Source organism: Nematostella vectensis, chromosome 5 (assembly GCF_932526225.1).
Source record: "Nematostella vectensis chromosome 5, jaNemVect1.1, whole genome shotgun sequence".
NCBI classification, from domain to species: Eukaryota; Metazoa; Cnidaria; class Anthozoa; order Actiniaria; family Edwardsiidae; genus Nematostella; species Nematostella vectensis.
Window position 1 is genome coordinate 16,797,006 of NC_064038.1, and position 17,443 is coordinate 16,814,448.

General features: G+C 41.3%; 1 protein-coding gene across 6 annotated transcripts in view; it reads right to left on the bottom strand.

Moving 5' to 3' along the window:
* Positions 1-206: 206 nt before the first annotated feature.
* The window catches only part of LOC116615308 (ras-specific guanine nucleotide-releasing factor 2), a 73,547-nt gene continuing 56,310 nt past the window's right edge, over positions 207-17,443 (bottom strand). For 4 of the 6 annotated variants that reach the window (XM_048727574.1, XM_032376850.2, XM_048727577.1 and 1 more), the window contains 18 exons: positions 16,584-16,660; positions 15,580-15,655; positions 14,363-14,639; positions 13,862-14,097; positions 12,430-12,737; positions 11,360-11,566; positions 10,467-10,697; positions 10,130-10,341; positions 9,928-10,022; positions 8,421-8,533; positions 7,597-7,657; positions 7,282-7,379; positions 5,663-5,747; positions 5,123-5,320; positions 3,525-3,604; positions 1,919-2,036; positions 1,665-1,733; positions 207-600 (listed from right to left, as the gene is read on the bottom strand). In XM_048727574.1, coding sequence (XP_048583531.1) covers positions 472-600; positions 1,665-1,733; positions 1,919-2,036; positions 3,525-3,604; positions 5,123-5,320; positions 5,663-5,747; positions 7,282-7,379; positions 7,597-7,657; positions 8,421-8,533; positions 9,928-10,022; positions 10,130-10,341; positions 10,467-10,697; positions 11,360-11,566; positions 12,430-12,737; positions 13,862-14,097; positions 14,363-14,639; positions 15,580-15,655; positions 16,584-16,660 — 2,670 coding nt within the window. In that variant the 3' untranslated portion in view covers positions 207-471. The remainder of the gene's footprint in view (positions 601-1,664; positions 1,734-1,918; positions 2,037-3,524; positions 3,605-5,122; positions 5,321-5,662; positions 5,748-7,281; positions 7,380-7,596; positions 7,658-8,420; positions 8,534-9,927; positions 10,023-10,129; positions 10,342-10,466; positions 10,698-11,359; positions 11,567-12,429; positions 12,738-13,861; positions 14,098-14,362; positions 14,640-15,579; positions 15,656-16,583; positions 16,661-17,443) is intronic. The other 2 variants (XM_048727576.1, XM_048727575.1) reach the window with 2 other exon arrangements.

A 17,443-nucleotide genomic window follows, 5' to 3' on the forward strand; every position in this document is an offset into this window, starting at 1 on the left:
TGTTTCGTGGTTGCCCACTCATCAGGGGATTATATATATATATAGTGTTGGTTTGAGAAAAATACAAACTACATAGGTTTCCCTACAGGTCTGTTTCGTGGTTGCCCACTCATCAGGGGATTATATATATATATATATATATATATATATATATATATATATATATATATATAATTTTATATACTCTGTTATTAAACAGTCTTAAATTAAAAAACTTGAGATATCTTAAAATGTTCGTTCAACGCTTACTCGCTTTGATATCTACAAGTTCTTATAAAGAGCTCGAAGTCACACTCCCCTGTCCTGTAACACTCAGCCCGCGTACCAGTTGAGAGATTCCAGAAGCAATACCATTGGTGCATGAGCAATCATCAGCTGAACTTTAAGCATGCCCCAATATCGGTTATTTAGTAATTGGATTGTGCTCTACACTAAGGTTATCGTTAGTTTTCTCGTCGAATGTTCTCGGTTCTAAATCTCTGTTTCAAAGGGGACTTTTCCTTTAGAAGAAGTGCGTTTTCGAGGTTCGAGTAGAAGAGATGTGCGGTAGAGAGCGTCCTCGTCCATCAAAAGCTCTTTGGCGGTCAAGTAGTGGATCACCTGCAAGCAAAACAACAAGAGAATCATCGCGTTCACAATGAACCCGAAAGTTGGTCAATCGGCTCTCAATGGGGACTATTCGGAAAGGTTTGCATTTGAACACAGGATGGCCGCATATTATCCAATTGACAGCCAGATACGACAGGATCTAGTTTTCAAATGAGGATCAACGACAAAAGACAAAGGATTAAACATGGTAGCCTGAATGTTACGTTCTTAGCGTGTTCTTATTTAAGAGATCCCCATCAGTTGGTTTGGTCAAAATTCGTGCTATGAACAAAGAGCTCGAGATGTCGTCCAAATGGCCAGCTATTGTTGGCAAAGGAAGGAGGGGAGGGGTAGACTGTAGAATGATATTTATTCATTATCTTGAACCTACTTATAGTGAAGACACAGAAAGCGGGCCATGCTGAACAACTTTGACCAATCAGATTCGGCTTGAACACCGTAAACATTTTGAAAAAAAAGTTCAGCAAATGAGAAACGCCAGACGTTGTTTATTTACCCTCGTACGTGTAGTCGACCGTGGCCAGACCGTTTTTCTGTCGATTGAGCGTGGGAACACCCTTACCTGATTGGCTGGACATTTTTTTCAAAATGTTTACGGTGCTCAAGTCGAATCTGATTGGTCAAAGTTGTTTAGCATGCCCGATACGCAGTCGCGCAGTGCGTGAATGTTGTTCCTGGCACTTAGTGACGTCTTCTGTGCATCCATTGAAAGACAGACGCACAAAAAATGAGATCTCTTTGTTTTATACAACAATTAAAATATTTCCTTATTTCACAATCTAGCTTTGCGTGTGTTCTCTAATAGCGAATGATCTAGCTTTGCGTGTGTTCTCTAATAGCGAATGATCTAGCTTTGCGTGTGTTCTCTAATAGCGAATGATCTAGCTTTGCGTGTGTTCTCTAATAGCGAATGGAGCCTTGACCAAACAGAGCGCGCGATTAATGAGTGTCGTTGTATAAACCCTAATTCATGCCCATACCTTGCGGTCACCCTGTATTACGTCAACCACAGAAACCCCGAAATTTACTCACTAAAATCTAAATGATGATCATACCTTGCGGTCACCCTGTATCGCGTACGGCGTCTGCTGATAGTGACGTATTTCCTGGATAACTTGGGCGATCTATAAACGCACAGTCACGCACTGTCACGCAATCCCGCAAAATTAGGACACGTTGGGTTCACACAATACCGTAAATAGACACTGCATTCTCATCTTGAAGAAGTTGCAAAATTACAATGACGAAATACGACATAAATGACACAAGTTGGTCACGCAATCCAGCGTGAGGACAGCCCACTACCCACCATTCTCATTTTGGAGAAGTTCACAAGTCCGTCCTCGTTGCAGTCGGGCGTTCCGTCTTCGATAAAGGCGAGGTCTGTCAGGTAGAACCCGAGATACGGGACACACGGAGGGTCCGCACTGCATTATGGGAAACGAAACCACGCGAGTCACTAGACTTCAAATATCGGGGGGATGGGTGGTTTGGTGTGAGTTTGTCAACAGTGCGTTAACACATTGACCCCTCAACCGGCCTGTACCGGCTTTGGGAAGTACCCACAACCCAAAAAATTCGTAAATGCAAAATAAACACAACAAGATGAAGATACTCAGGCATCAGTCTAAGGGATAAATGGTCTTGCAGATATGCATCCAACCAAGGTGTTGGCATCTAATCTTAAGTAGATGTATATAATAATAGCACAGGTTCTTTGACAAATCTCAAATCGAACAAGGAGAGAAAAGCAGAATCACCCCTCTCAATAAAACGCTCAAAATACCACACAAGGGAGAGAAATCGGCAAACACAGCTCAAGACACAAATAGATACCTTTATTCTGATCCTCCGGGTACATTTCCATGGCCTCAAAACACAATGTCCACTCCTTGAAGGATTGTACAACCACGAAGATGTCTTTACGTATTGCAAAGCATTCTGGGAGATCCAGGGGAAAATTCACGAGGGAAGGGCCAGTCAACACTCCTCTCCCCAGATGGTTTTTTATAAGTCTTTTCACCCCGAAGCCAAACGAATCAATTCCAGGTCATACACACCCAGAATAGCAGTGTAAACAATTTTGGAATCAATTTGGTTTCAGAAAAGACAGCATTTAGGAGAGCTGTGGTGATTCATTAGAAAATTATTTTCTCATCCAGGCAAAGCCAAACAAGAAAAAATCATCATGAATCCACCTTTGCTTGCAAATATCCATAAGCAAAGCACTCAATTATGCCCCAAAAGACTTCATGATGTCCTGAGACACTCTCCTAATATGCTTATAGCTGTATTTTTGATGAAAAATACAAGCAACCATCAACTTGTGCTGGCTTCAGCACAACGAAGAGGGATTAAAAGTGGGGACCGCAAAGCACTGTTGGAAAGCTTGGATACCGCTGACTAGGTGCAGCTGTGTTTGACTTTGACGGGCTGTATAAAACTCAGAATAGGGGGGAGGTATCTGTTTTCAGTCTGTTTTTTTGTAAATTCAGCTCAAAAAAGCCAGGAGTCAATGGGTTAAACTTATAGTCGTCCATTTATCTAAAACGGGTTGAGGAAATTATTTTGAAAAATTTTATAGGATTGGTTGAGCCTGCACTTTTTTCACTAATTTGTCAAATCAGAACGATGTGACGTCAGTGACAACACGTCGATCCTATAAATCGTATTAAAAAAATCTGAACAACTCGAAAGCTCTAGATAGCATGTTAGAGAAACAATATTTCGCGCATGTTTTTCTAGCTAATAAATACCGGCTAAACATTTTAAAGATGTTTACCCTAAAAACTGCAGTTCCCGCAAAGTACCCGCGATTACCAAATAGGGTGTTTTGCTCACGAGTCGGTCGCAGGATATTATGATGGATTAAGCCTTTACCACAGGGAACCCAGGAATTGTGATAGCCGCCTTACCATCTGAGAGCGTCTCGCATGTTCTTGAACCTTCCTTCAGCACTAACGACCTTTTGGAGCTTTTCGATTTGCGAGCGGGCCTGGGGCGAAATTAATGTTTATTAGGGGGAGGGAATTGTGTCAATAATGCTTGACAGAAGATGTACTGCATGAAGGGGGATAACGAGAGACACATATAGTTAGAATAAATAAATATATTTAGTATATTTGGCGGGAACTACATAAGAACGCGCGCTCTGATTGGTTCGCTTTTTCGTAATAATGGACCCAGTACACCAAAAACTGGAATTCGACTCTACCAAATTTTCGTCTTTAATAAAACTTCTTCTTCTTGGAGGTTTGCCCTGAAGAAGTCTTAGTAAAGACGAACATTTGGCAGAGTCGAATTCCAGTTTTTGGTGTATTGTATTCTTCATTCTGGTTCACGATTTATTCGCTGTGTTTGTATTTATACCCTGTGTTTCCAACAATTTCCCACCGAAATGATTTTGCAACGCGCGCGACAATTTAAAGTTTTTGCTGAAATTTTATTTACAATAAACAAAAGTAGCACATCGTCACTTTATACGAAGGAAAACAACAAGTCACTCAAAGTTTAAGTAATGTATCTACAATCAAGAGAAGTATTCTGGTGAATCTACCTTATCGTCTGAGATAAGGTAGGTAAGATTTCAAAGCGAAAGAATTTCTACGATCAAATTCGGGAAAACGACGTCAAACGGGACTTAAGTCTTACAAGTAAGTCAAGTTATTCTCCCGTGTTTCCAGTCTCCTCGGATAAGGACACTAAACCGGAGGTCCCGTCTCTTCAAGCTGCACTACATTAACCTGAACCGAAGGGACGTAAAAGAACCAAGGGGGACGCAATAAACCCTCTGGCAGTGACCACCCCCAGTGACAGTGCTTACTAACCGAGGGCCATATGTTAGAAAACTGTATATTTGGTTAAATATGCAACCCTCGATAAACAAAGATTAAACTGAAAATAATGGTCAAAATTCGTATAATGTCTTCATTGGAGGTTCTGTATTTCGTGGTGGTTAACAGCATTGTGTGGAAAAACAGAATGGATTTGGTTTACTCAATCTTAAGATACAACAAAGTCTTCAAAGCGAACATCAATAAAACTGTCAGAAGCGGTACCTTGTCTCGCGCGACCATTAAGGTAAACAAAGAAGGAAATTCGATAATATGATTTTATCAAAATGTGTTTTGTTCAGTTCCCGCCAAGTATATACTAAGGGGCGCGTTTTTTTCCCTTTTATTCTGGAATGTGAATGGTTGGTAGAGAATGGCATTCGAGTCATTCCGCTACAGGATTCATGGCATTCCATTCCATTCCGGGATGAGAACGCGGGATAAACAAACGCGCGCTTTTTATATTCTAATCATTATGATTCCGGAATCACGAGTAAAAACGCGCCCTAAAACAATACTCTTCTCCGGCTCAGCGAATAGCGGTGGATAGTCCGCTATCCATCTATCCACCGCTATTAACTTCGCCTTCGGCGAATAATTGTTAAGTATATTTGAATAAATAAGTAAATAAATAGATAGATAAGTGGAATAAGGTGAGAGAGTGTAGCCAGCGAGTTCACCTGTTTCGAGACCTTCTCCCAGGTTTTTTTAAGTCTGAACACAGAGCTGGTCATGAATGCTGACGTGATCTCCAGCACAGAGTTGAAATTATGCAAATTACGGCACACCTCGGCAACACTCGCCCATTTCTCGATGACGGTCGCTCTGGCAGAGGGGGACTGGCGCTTAAGGATCTCTGACGCAACAAGAGCGCTTGTCTAAATAATAAAAATAATAAAAGAAGAATGTTTAACTTTTTGCATTTAAGTATTTTAGTAAAGCATTTTAGACTGGAAATAAGATTAAATAACTTAAAATAACTCTTCCCCGAAAAACTGTGTTTCACAACACACTCTTGCTTTGATACCCATGAAGCACTGCGGGCTAGTCAGTCACATCCTCAAAGAAACTTCCAATAGACACAATTGTTTTTCCCTTTCAAAATATTTTTCGCGTTTTCCGTTAAAAATCATCAGAGATTGTTACGTAATCGACCTTAAGTAAACTGTTGACGATGCGGCTTTAACTCATAATTTTTGTTTAAATGTTGAACTACTTACCTCATTGAACCGCTGACTGACTCGTAGGATGTTGGGGGCTCGTATGTGTTTATCTTGTTTCATCCATGCGAGATTCAAGAATTCACTGACAAAAATTAAACAAAAAAGCGTCAGAAAAAAAAAGATGTAGAATTTTTTTATTTTAGGGTTTTTATTGTCCAACTTCTTTTTTCTTCTATACTATGCGCCCTATTCCGGTCGCCACAAAAATCATCTTTCGCAATGTCGGCCATCAATATCAGTGGCGATTATCAGTAGATATATGTAGATATCAGTAGATGTTATGGCTACAGATGATTTGCTGTATTCTAAACAAAATGAAATAAATATTGGATATAGTCACGAACACGCACAGTGCCATGTTTTATCGCCTCTATACCTAGGCCGTTACATATGCCTTTCTGTTCACACTCGTATCGCCTTATCGTACTTATTTGTGTGCTTTCAAGTCTTTTACCTATATATCCGTTTCTTAGTTCTCATTTCCTTAGTGTTCAAACCCTTTTACGTAAGCCGTTTTATTTGACCTCGTTTGTTATTTATGTCCTCATTAATAATAGTACCGTCATCTTGGGAGAGCTAAAATGGGGAAGTTGTTAACAAATTCTTGACATCTCTAGGGTCAAGAGGGGTCGTTTTATGTTTCTGCCTTTCAAAGATCAGAGTGGTTTGCGATCGTTTTAAGTTAAGCCTTTTGTCGGAGCAAAAGATAAAGAAGATGGAGTGATATTTCTAGTGACCGTATGAGGGCTTACTGGGCTAGTATGTGGTATATCTAGTGACCGTATGAGTGCTTACTGGGCTAGGATGTGGTATTTCTAGTGACCGTATGAGGGCTTACTGGGCTAGGATGTGGTATATTTAGTGACCGTATGAGTTTACTGGGCTAGGATGTGGTATTTCTAGTGACCGTATGAGTGCTTACTGGGCTAGGATGTGGTATTTCTAGTGACCGTATGAGGGCTTACTGGGCTAGGATGTGGTATCTCTAGTGACCGTATGAGGGCTTACTGGGCTAGGATGTGGTATTTCTAGTGACCGTATGAGGGCTTACTGGGCTAGGATGTGGTATTTCTAGTGACCGTATGAGGGCTTACTGGGCTAGGATGTGGTATTTCTAGTGACCGTATGAGGGCTTACTGGGCTAGGATGTGGTATTTCTAGTGACCGTGTAGTGAGGGCTTAGTGGGCTAGGATGTGGTATTTCTAGTGACCGTATGAGGGCTTACTGGGCTAGGATGTGGTATTTCTAGTGACCGTATGAGGGCTTACTGGGCTAGGATGTGGTATTTCTAGTGACCGTATGAGTGCTTACTGGGCTAGGATGTGGTATTTCTAGTGACCGTATGAGTGCTTACTGGGCTAGGATGTGGTATTTCTAGTGACCGTATGAGTGCTTACTGGGCTGGGATGTGGTATTTCTAGTGACCGTATGAGTGCTTACTGGGCTAGGATGTGGTATTTCTAGTGACCGTATGAGTGCTTACTGGGCTAGGATGTGGTATTTCTAGTGACCGTGTAGTGAGTGCTTACTGGGCTAGGATGTGGTATTTCTAGTGACCGTATGAGGGCTTACTGGGCTAGGATGTGGTATTTCTAGTGACCGTATGAGTGCTTACTGGGCTGGGACCCGCGAGAAAAGTAGATGCTCCACAAAGGTGAGTTGCTCCGCGAGCTGAGATGACGAGATCTTGTCGAAGCTATTCGGGTCCACCTGCTGGAGAGACCGGAAATAACGTCAAATAACAAAGAAATACTTTTAAAGAAACTCCGTATTCAAACCCGAGTATCCGTTTATCACAAGCTCGGGAGAAAAGCGGTCTTTGCCGGCGACAAAGGAAGCAAGCGCTGGACTATTGAGTTTATCAGGGGCTTTAAGGGGTTTTATCAAGTATTTCTTGTGAATGTTTTGGGAAAGACTGAGAGGTGCTTACCTCGTCTGGAGCAAGGTCCATCTCCATGGGGCCCTTCTGGCCCTGTTTTATACCAAGAGTCCTGGAAGGAAGTGCAGGATCCTTATATGGAGTAGCCTTCTATCTGTAGCCCTCTCCCGCTGTAGTCATATGCCCCAGATTATACGCTATGAACCCGGTATGAGAACCTAACTGTCAGGCTAGAATTCCCCAAACAGGAACCACGCCAGCTTCTAGGTTGTCATTTTTTGTAAATATGAATTTGAGGGATTTTAATTTAAAACAAAAAGACAACAAAATAGCTTGGAAAAATGAAGTCAAGAAAAAAAAGCATTACTCAATTATGATGTAGCGATCACCATTTTATGCTATTTATAACAATGTGTTAACTTCATATGCAATGTTAAGTATTCACGGGTTCTCTCCATAATCAACTCCAAAACTGTTTGTTCCCGCCAAATATGAAAACCAGAGTTTTCGAAGGCATCGCAGGCATTTGATTTACGGAAGCAATGACAGTTCGCGCCTCGAGACTCATTTTGATAATGAGGTGACGAATATGGTGGTGAGAAATTTGTTAAATTGACTTACTTGGATAGGTAAGCCAAAAAAATTATTTTATAATCTTTTATGTTACCCCCAAAACGCTGTTGAAGTCAGTTACGCTAAATCTGACTATCACTAAGAGACCGACCCTTAGGTATCGGGAGGCTCCAGATTCTTTTTCTGCTTGATCAGTTTGATTGCTTTTTCAGGGTCTCTGGAAGATTACTTTGAGCGAATTGTTCAATTCGCTTAATAAACGGTCAGTTCCCTTTATACGGAACCGCGCTTGGAATTCTTACCGAATAATTGCGGCGGCAAACCGCTGTTCAAGATTCGAAGAACCCTCATAGTTCAGAATCTCTTCCATGAAAGCAATGAGCTGGTCTTTCAATACTGTGTCCGTCTCAAAATCCTGCAACAACAACAACAACAGAGACCTGCATGGTTAGATATTACGCATTCGACTTCGTCAGCTTTGGGTTTCCCAAGAACCAACCTCAGTTTTGAACCAGAATAATTTCAGAAAAAATGATCGATACAAACGGAATCAGCCTTTTTGAGGGGTATCGAGAAAGTGGAATTTCAATGGAATTCAATGGGTAAGGGCTAGGAGGACCGTCCGATGTGGATTATAAGAGAGCTCTGAGTTACACCCTCGCAAAACAACGTTATTAAACATTTAATTAGAAAATGCGACGTAATTCGGTTCAACATCAAGGGCATGTGTCATTACAGCCAAAATAGGAAATCATTGGTCTCGCAAGCTGGCACTAGCCATGTGCTAGGTCGTCACGTGATCTCATATTTTAGATTCATGTCGACAAAGGGAATCTATAAAAATCAGGTACATTTTTTTTAGAAAATGAAGGTGGTTGCTATTGGAATATTATCGTAAAATCTTCAGACATCACCAACAGTATGTGGAGTGTAAATAGCAATAAATAGGATGGTTTACACAACGATTTAGTATCCGTTTTGAGCCAATTTTAACATTTTTCCTTTATCACTTATTGATCATTCACAACAAGACATAAACAAAATTACAAACAAAACAATTCAGAGACGCATATAAAATGTAATTTGGTAACATGTTCCGTCCTTTTTTTGCGTGACGCGTACCATGTCTTGATAGATTGTTTATTTTTATGACGATAAAATGTTTTTCGTAATGAAATAACGAAAGATAGAAATTCCCATGCAACATGCGGGAATTGGAATAAAAGGCGTGGAATTTATTCCCTTTAAGAAAGTTTTTGTGTTATTGAAAGTGAACGCCTATTTTGCTCACATATGAAGCTAGGGTGTCCGATCTATCAAGGGGAAAATTCTTCCCGACTCAAGCTAATATGGCAATATGGCTATTCACGATCGTTGCCAAGGTGCCCGTAATAACAAGGTACATACCTCGGGGTGTCCGTAATAAGAAGGTACATACATCGGGGTGTCCGTAATAACAAGGTACATACCTCAGGGTGCCCGTAATAACAAGGTACATACCTCGGGGTGTCCGTAATTACAAGGTACATAGCTCGGGGTGTCCGTAATAACAAGGTACATACCTCGGGGTGTCCGTAATAAGAAGGTACATACCTCGGGGTGCCCGTAATAACAAGGTACATACCTCGGGGTGTCCGTAATAACAAGGTACATACCTCGGAGTGGCCGTAATAACAAGGTACATATCTCGGGGTGCCCGTAATAACAAGGTACATACCTCAGGGTGCCCGTAATAACAGGGCACATACCTCAGGGTGCCCGTAATAACAGGGCACATACCTCAGGGTGCCCGTAATACAAGGCAAATACCTCGGGGTGCTTTGTGACCCAGTGTCTGACTATTGTTAAAACTCTCATCGTGGCGAGATGCGTGTCATGTGACAGGATGTGGCGTACCGTCAAACCTAAGGAAAGTAAAAATCTCTTGGCAATATAGCAAATACCGCTCCCCGCTCACGCAACAGTGTGACCCGGCCCTTGTGGTGCTATGTTATTGGCAGAAGGATATTACCAAATCGAAATCTCTGGATGGTCGGTGAACTTGCGATATTGTTTGGTGAGGTTGACGCGCCCGCGGTGGCTGCAGCGAAGGCGGCAGCGGCTTGTGATATGCTTGACCTGCGACGCGAGGGCTTGGAACTAGTCACTACTACGCCGGCATTAGTCGAAGGAGAAAGGGGCGACCGGGGAGAACGAGGAGATCCTAATGGTGAAACGGGAGACCTGTGGAATTATAACAAAACAAATAGGTAAGAGCGGGAAGCCTGTGGAATGATGACAACAAAAATAAGAAAGTGCGGGGAGCCTGTGGGATGTGAAACAACAAAATGCACATACACTCGGCTTACCTTGGCCGTCTATCTGGAAAGAGACTTGGGGAACTGGGTCGGCGCGTTGTCGTGATTCCTGCAAGGCGTTCCTCGGCATCTTTGACGATTTTAGCGAAGCGCGAAGTGGATGCCGGGAAGCACGCCCGCGGTAGTTCAGGACTGAGTGACAAGTCTTCCTCGCTGACCAGCGGTGGCCGGCTGGAGTCGAACACCTCGGGACTACGTTCGCGGTGCACATTGGGAGACGATCTGTTAAATAATGGGTGAGCCCCCGTTAGAGGGCGTGAATAACGCGCCTAGTAGTAAACACTCTTCTTTTTGACATTTCACGCAGACTTGCAGACCCTATTTTCAATCAATTTTGGGGCAACCATTTTTAAAAGGCTCTCAGAAAGAACACTTTATTTTACTAAAAACTTCTCCGAGTGGGGACTGGGAGCATTACGAAAACATAATGTTTTATAGGTTCTTACAACAAATACAAAGAAAGATAAAGGAAGAGGACTTCTATCTACTTTTGTTAACTCGGTCGAAAGTTGAAGACAATTATGAACCTTTTGAAAGGTCGACACTATGGGTATGTATTTATGTGTATTTATATGTATGTATGGGTATGTATTTATATGTATGTATATATTTATGTGTATGCATGGGTATGTATTTATGTGTATGTATGGGTATGTATTTATGTGTATGTATATATTTATGTATACGATATTTTGGCAGGCCGATGCTTGGGTCTTCAGATAAAAACGAGTTTTTACAGTGGCTTCGTAACAAACATTTACGGATTTCATTAACAAAACACAGAAAAAGTTTATCATACCGGGCTCTAGCTTGCCAGCAGACACTAGAAGTGCCGCCCATCTAGCTTTACATCTAGAGTAGAGGTCCAAGGAACCAGGCCTTACCTTCGCCTAGGTCTCGGTGAACGCTGGCGTGAGGTGAAAACCTCGTCTCCCTCGTGAGAGAAGCCCATCACACTCAGAACCTTCCTCTTCGCCTTCTCGACCGCGCCCTCCCCCTGATCCGAGGCATGCGACTCCCTTAAGTTCTGCGATGACGATGCATTGACTAGGGGGGTGTTGGGCGGAGCGCCGAGCGAAGTTGAAACGCACCTTAAGGAAAATATTATTTATTTATCATTTATAAATATTTATTTTTATATAAGTTGTTCTAAAAAAACTGATAGCAGGTTTTGGAAGGCGTGTACCCTGGGCTAGTGACTGAGAACCAACACTCTAAACAAAAGGGGCCGTACATCGTTGACAGTTACTGATTCGTTCTTGTGGCTGAAAGGTTGGAGCCTCTGGTGCCCAGGGCGCAGGCCTTGCGAATCACTCGACACCGACAGGGCAAAAATGGCAAAATTAAAATTGTAAGGTTGTGTTATTTTTGGTTGATATTTTGCCTAGAGGTTACTTGCATTATATAAAACAAAATAAGCTTTAGTATTTTTTGGTACATGATCCATTCTTGAGATATGATTAAGCAAAGTTGCCATAAATTATAAAAAAGAAGCAATTTCACCCAAATTGGGCAATTTCAGACAAATCAAGAGTCTTACAATTTGCAATATCTCAAGAACGGATAATCTACCCAAAAATACTGAAGATTATTTTGGTTAATATTACACAAGGAACATCTATGCAAAAAATCAAGCGAGTATAAGTTAACACGAGCTTACAATTTAAACATTGCCATTTTTGCTCCTGTCCTCGACACCATACACTGAATGTAAAATATTCAGCAGTAACACACACCATCCCTTCCTCTATCACATAACTTCCTGGAATTCATTTACCTGTTACTCATGATATTTACCTGTCGCTCATGATATTTACCTGTTGCTTATATTTATCTGTTGCTTATGATTTTTACCTGTTGCTCATAATATTTACTTATTACTCATAATATTTACCTGCTGCACATGATATTTACCTGTTGCTCATGATATTGACCTGTTGCTCATGATATTTACCTGCTGCTCATGATATCCGGTGGATCTTCGTAATCAACAGTTGGTGACGTTACGAGGATGTGCCCTGAAGAGCATGCACGGTGTCGAGTGATGCGCCTTGGCGGGGATTGGAGTTGAAAGCACGACCCTTCCTCTGGCGACGAGGACAGGGAGGGGTAGGTCGGGGTGGAGATATCTCTGGGGGTGGGGGTTAGGTCGGATGCCGTGCTCTGAGAACGAGACCGAACGTTTGTCACACACGTAAGGAAAGGAGAGCTTTGGTTTTTGTTGGTGGATGGATCTACTGTTTCTTCTGTCGGACTCATGGCCTATAAAGACATGTTAGTAAAACGGTTAAAGGGGTCGTTCTCGTCTGCGCATGAGGTTTGCGCAAGAAGTTTGACAATGTTGAAAATGCGGTTTAAATGTCATCATTTAGTTCATGTTATGTCATCATTCAGTTCATGCTATGTCATTATTTAGCTCATGCTATGTCATCATTTAGTTCATGCTATGTCATCATTTAGTTCATGCTATGTCATCATTTAGCTCATGCTATGTCATCATTTAGTTCATGCTATGTCATCATTTAGTTCATGCTATGTCATCATTTAGTTCATGCTATGTCATTATTTAGCTCATGCTATGTCATCATTTAGTTCATGCTATGTCATCATTTAGCTCATGCTATGTCATCATTTAGTTCATGCTATGTCATCATTTAGTTCATGCTGTGTCATCATTCAGTTCATGCTATGTCATCATTTAGTTCATGCTATGTCATCATTTAGTTCATGCTATGTCATCATTTTGTTTATGCTATGTCATCATTTAGTTCATGCTATGTCATCATTTAGTTCATGCTATGTCATCATTTTGTTCATGCTATGTCATCATTTAGTTCATGCTATGTCATCATTTAGTTCATGCTATGTCATCATTTAGTTCATGCTATGTCATCATTTAGTTCATGCTATGTCATCATTTAGTTCATGCTATGCCATCATTTAGTTCATGCTATGTCATCATTTAGTTCATGCTATGTCATCATTTAGTTCATGCTATGTCATCATTTTGTTTATGCTATGTCATCATTTAGTTCATGTTATGTCATCATTTAGTTCATGCTATGTCATCATTTAGTTCATGCTATGTCATCATTTAGTTCATGCTATGCCATCATTTAGTTCGTGCTATGTCATAATTTAGTTTATGCTATGTCATCATTTTGTTCATGCTATGTCATCATTTAGTTCATGCTATGTCATCATTTAGTTCATGCTATGTCATCATTTAGTTCATGCCATGCCATCATTTAGTTCATGCTATGTCATCATTTAGTTCATGCTATGTCATCATTTAGTTCATGCTATGTCATCATTTAGTTCATGCTATGTCATCATTTAGTTCATGCTGTGTCATCGGGGTCTCAGTGTCGAGGATGTTTTCTCACCTCACAGCTGTTTGCGGGAAATTCAAAAGCCGCGGTCTCGCCGAGTGCTGAGGGCGAGGAGTGCCGTCGATACGAGTGATAACTCGATGGCATCAGGCGACAGGATGATAACTCGTCCATCGCCTCCTCCTCACATGGAGACTCTCGTTCCTCGTTAGACATCTTTACATCAGATACTGTGATGGAGATGTCCTGCGGGGCGGTCTGCTTTGCGCGATTCAGGCGGCAGTTGTTAGCTGGGAATTAACAAGAGCCAAAAGTCACTAAATGAACATCCAAAAACATTACTTGATGGTTGGCTTCCAAAATCAATGTTAAAATGCCAGATAGATTTTTGGTAAACCGATTCATAAGTTAAATGAAGACTTTTGATGGACTAATTTTAAATGGTTAAAATTGAGCGATTGTGTCCCCAGTGATTCCTTTATTCCCTCCCCCTACGTGGCCAGACAAAGATATTGCAAGTTGAGTATTACATATCTCGTGTTTTGTGGCGTGTACCGTTTCTCCTCTCGTTCTGAAGGTTCTGTAAATTGAGCGCCTCGGTTGGCAGGGAGACCGAACGCGTCTTGCGTCCGCCCGGCGAGAACACGTCGCTTAGCGCAGATGGTGAATCCTTCGAGCTTCGCGTGTAGTAAAACGCGACTAGCGTATCCAGGAGGTTCGTAGCGTGCGTGAAGACACGGTACGTGATCAGGAACGTGTTCAGAAAGTCGATACTCAAAAAGCGCACGTCTAGAAGCCGCTCGAATAGACGCTCAAGTTTGGCGTATCGAATCTGAACAAGAAATGTGAAATATATTCAAATGATTACAGCCAAAGATTGATTGATTGATTGATTGATTGATTGATTGATTGATTGATTGATTGATTGATTGATTGATTGATTGATTGATTGATTGATTGATTGATTGATTGATTGATTGATTGATTGATTGATTGATTGATTGATTGAGAGAGAGAGAGAGAGAGCGAGAGAGAGAGAGCGAGAGAGAGAGAGAGAGAGAGAGAGAGAGAGAGAGAGAGAGAGAGAGAGAGAGAGAGAGAGAGCCAGAGAGCGAGAGAGAGAGAGAGAGAGAGAGAGAGAGAGAGAGAGAGAGAGAGCAGAAGACAGACATAAACTCAAGGTGAAGGAGAGAGCGACAGACAAACACACACTTAAGGAGAGAGAGCAAATACATTTGTGAATTCTGAAAACTGACTACAGAAACTTTCTTTCCTTCATCGACCAATAGGCGACGTGCACCAAGAATGGGACTTTTCGGAGAAACAACGAAAAAGAGCGTCTTGACACAATTTCCGCAAAATTATTAATCCTCTTCCCATTCCGCCGTACAAATAACTGATATAGCCCACTATTACCACTTGAATGTGCTTTACGGACGGTGTAGAACGACAACAAAAGCTGGATTAGGTAAACTTTCGTATATAATCCTAAAATGTCATCCACGGAGCATTCCTCTACTGTTATCAAATAGAAGCAGACAACACAAACGCCTCGGTGCTCTTGATACCGCCAAGTGACACGTTGATTCTTCTCCAACAATATGCCTTATAAATATGTTGAATGTTTTAGAAACAACGATGGATTGAGTTTACCTATCTTGACAAATATTTGTAGTTCGAACACAACCTGGGGATTGGATGATGTTTCGTGTCGGTTGTTTGCCCTCGAGGCTCAATTTTTACGGTGATTAAAGATTATTAAATTACTTTACCTTGGGAAGTTTGCAGGAGTTGAGCGCTTTGCAGTATTTTATTTCTGTGTCGTCGGTGAAAAGACGGGAGTCAGATCTGCAAAGAAACGGAACGTGAATAATATGCAAATAAACGGAAGGGGAATAATATGCAAATTCGAGCTGCGGCATCTCCGTACGAGACCTATAAAGTGCGTAACTGGTCATTAATTGTCCACTTGTTCGTATGTGAAAACAATTAACAAAGAAATGCGTATATGAGAAAAACAAACAAACAAGTCGAAAAGGGAGAAAGGAAAGAGTGAAAAAGAAACATAATAGATGTTACATGGAGAGTTATAATATCAAAAATATAATTACGTGCGAGAATTGAAAAAAATGCTCGCATAATTTCACATAATTTATCACATTATTTTGATTTCTCTCTAAGATCTCTCTTCACATGCAATTGAAAATAAATCGCTCAATGAACAAAACAAAACAATTTTAAGGATGTTTAAAAAGATTCAGATTCAGAATATTACCCAAAATACTCGGAAGTTATTCGATATGAATCCGGAGAGACCCCGTATAGCTTACTTGTACCCAGGGTCACTCGGCATTAGTCGGGGATGGCTCGCTATTACTTGTAAGTAACCCGAATTTGTGAAACCCTTTTTCCAGTTGTCTAATGTAAGATAAAACAGGTTCTTTTAAAAGGGAGTTTGCTCTTATCGCGAGATGTCCTCCTCCCCCAAACGCGGTGATCCTAGTTCCTAATTCCTCAACCTATTTACAGCATTTTTTGTAATTTTTGTGGATTCTAGACTAAAGTCTAGTAGAGTATCTTGTCTGGTTTCTATTTCAGACGCTTGTAATGTTCTATGTAATACACAAGCAAATACTCTAAGGTGACTACAAGAGGAAGAATATCGTGTGTTACTATAACGTTTCTATACCGAATTAGTGCTTATTTATTGTTAACTTCTCAAACAGTAACAGTAACCAATAAAAAAAAAAAGAGTTTGACGTCACGGATCACATACCTGACGCTGTGCAAACTCTGGCGTGACGTCACGGAGACCGTATCCGCATCCTCGGCAAGGGTCAAGTTCTCTATACACTGCAAGCATGAAGGACAGCGGTTAACAGCACGGTAAGGGTGCGTGTAAGCAACATGGTAGAAATACACTGACTCTGATGTTACTCCTTGGATTTGGTTCAGATATTGACTACATGGCGGCAAGCGGATGTAATTCGCCACATTCCTTTTCTTTTTCACCCAATAACTCAAAATCTTACATAACTCAATCCAACGATTTTTATAAACTAAGCACCCCAGCGCTGACTGAATTGTTCGACTCTTAGACGGGCGCTTATTCGAGGGAGGCTCTCAGACGGGGCGCTTATTTGAGGGAGGCTCTCAGACGGGCGCTTATTTGAGGGAGGCTCTCAGACGGGGCGCTTATTCGAGGGAGGCTCTCAGACGGGCGCTTATTTCAGGGAGGCGCTCAGACGGGGCGCTTATTCGAGGGAGGCGCTTATTCAAAAGGACGAACTTCGCACAAAAGGCCGAACGTTTTTTGTTCTTTAAATATCAGTTTTATCTTAGTGGAACAGTTTCTTTGTCTCTATATTCGTACAGCGTGGAGTAGCTTTTTTCAGTAAACTTTCATCCATTAAATATCTGCGTGTTTCTTGTCCAGATGTGCTCATCGCGGGAAAATGTGTCTGTATTTTTGAATATGAACAGCAGCATTTTATTATATTTACCCGATTTCTCCGCCATCTTGGAACTAATCGTCACCCTTTCGCCAAAAAAGCTCATAAAACTTAGTCTATCTTGCTAATGGTATGAAAATGATCAAAAAGCTTTGACAAACAAGCGACGCAATATGCATTTCAA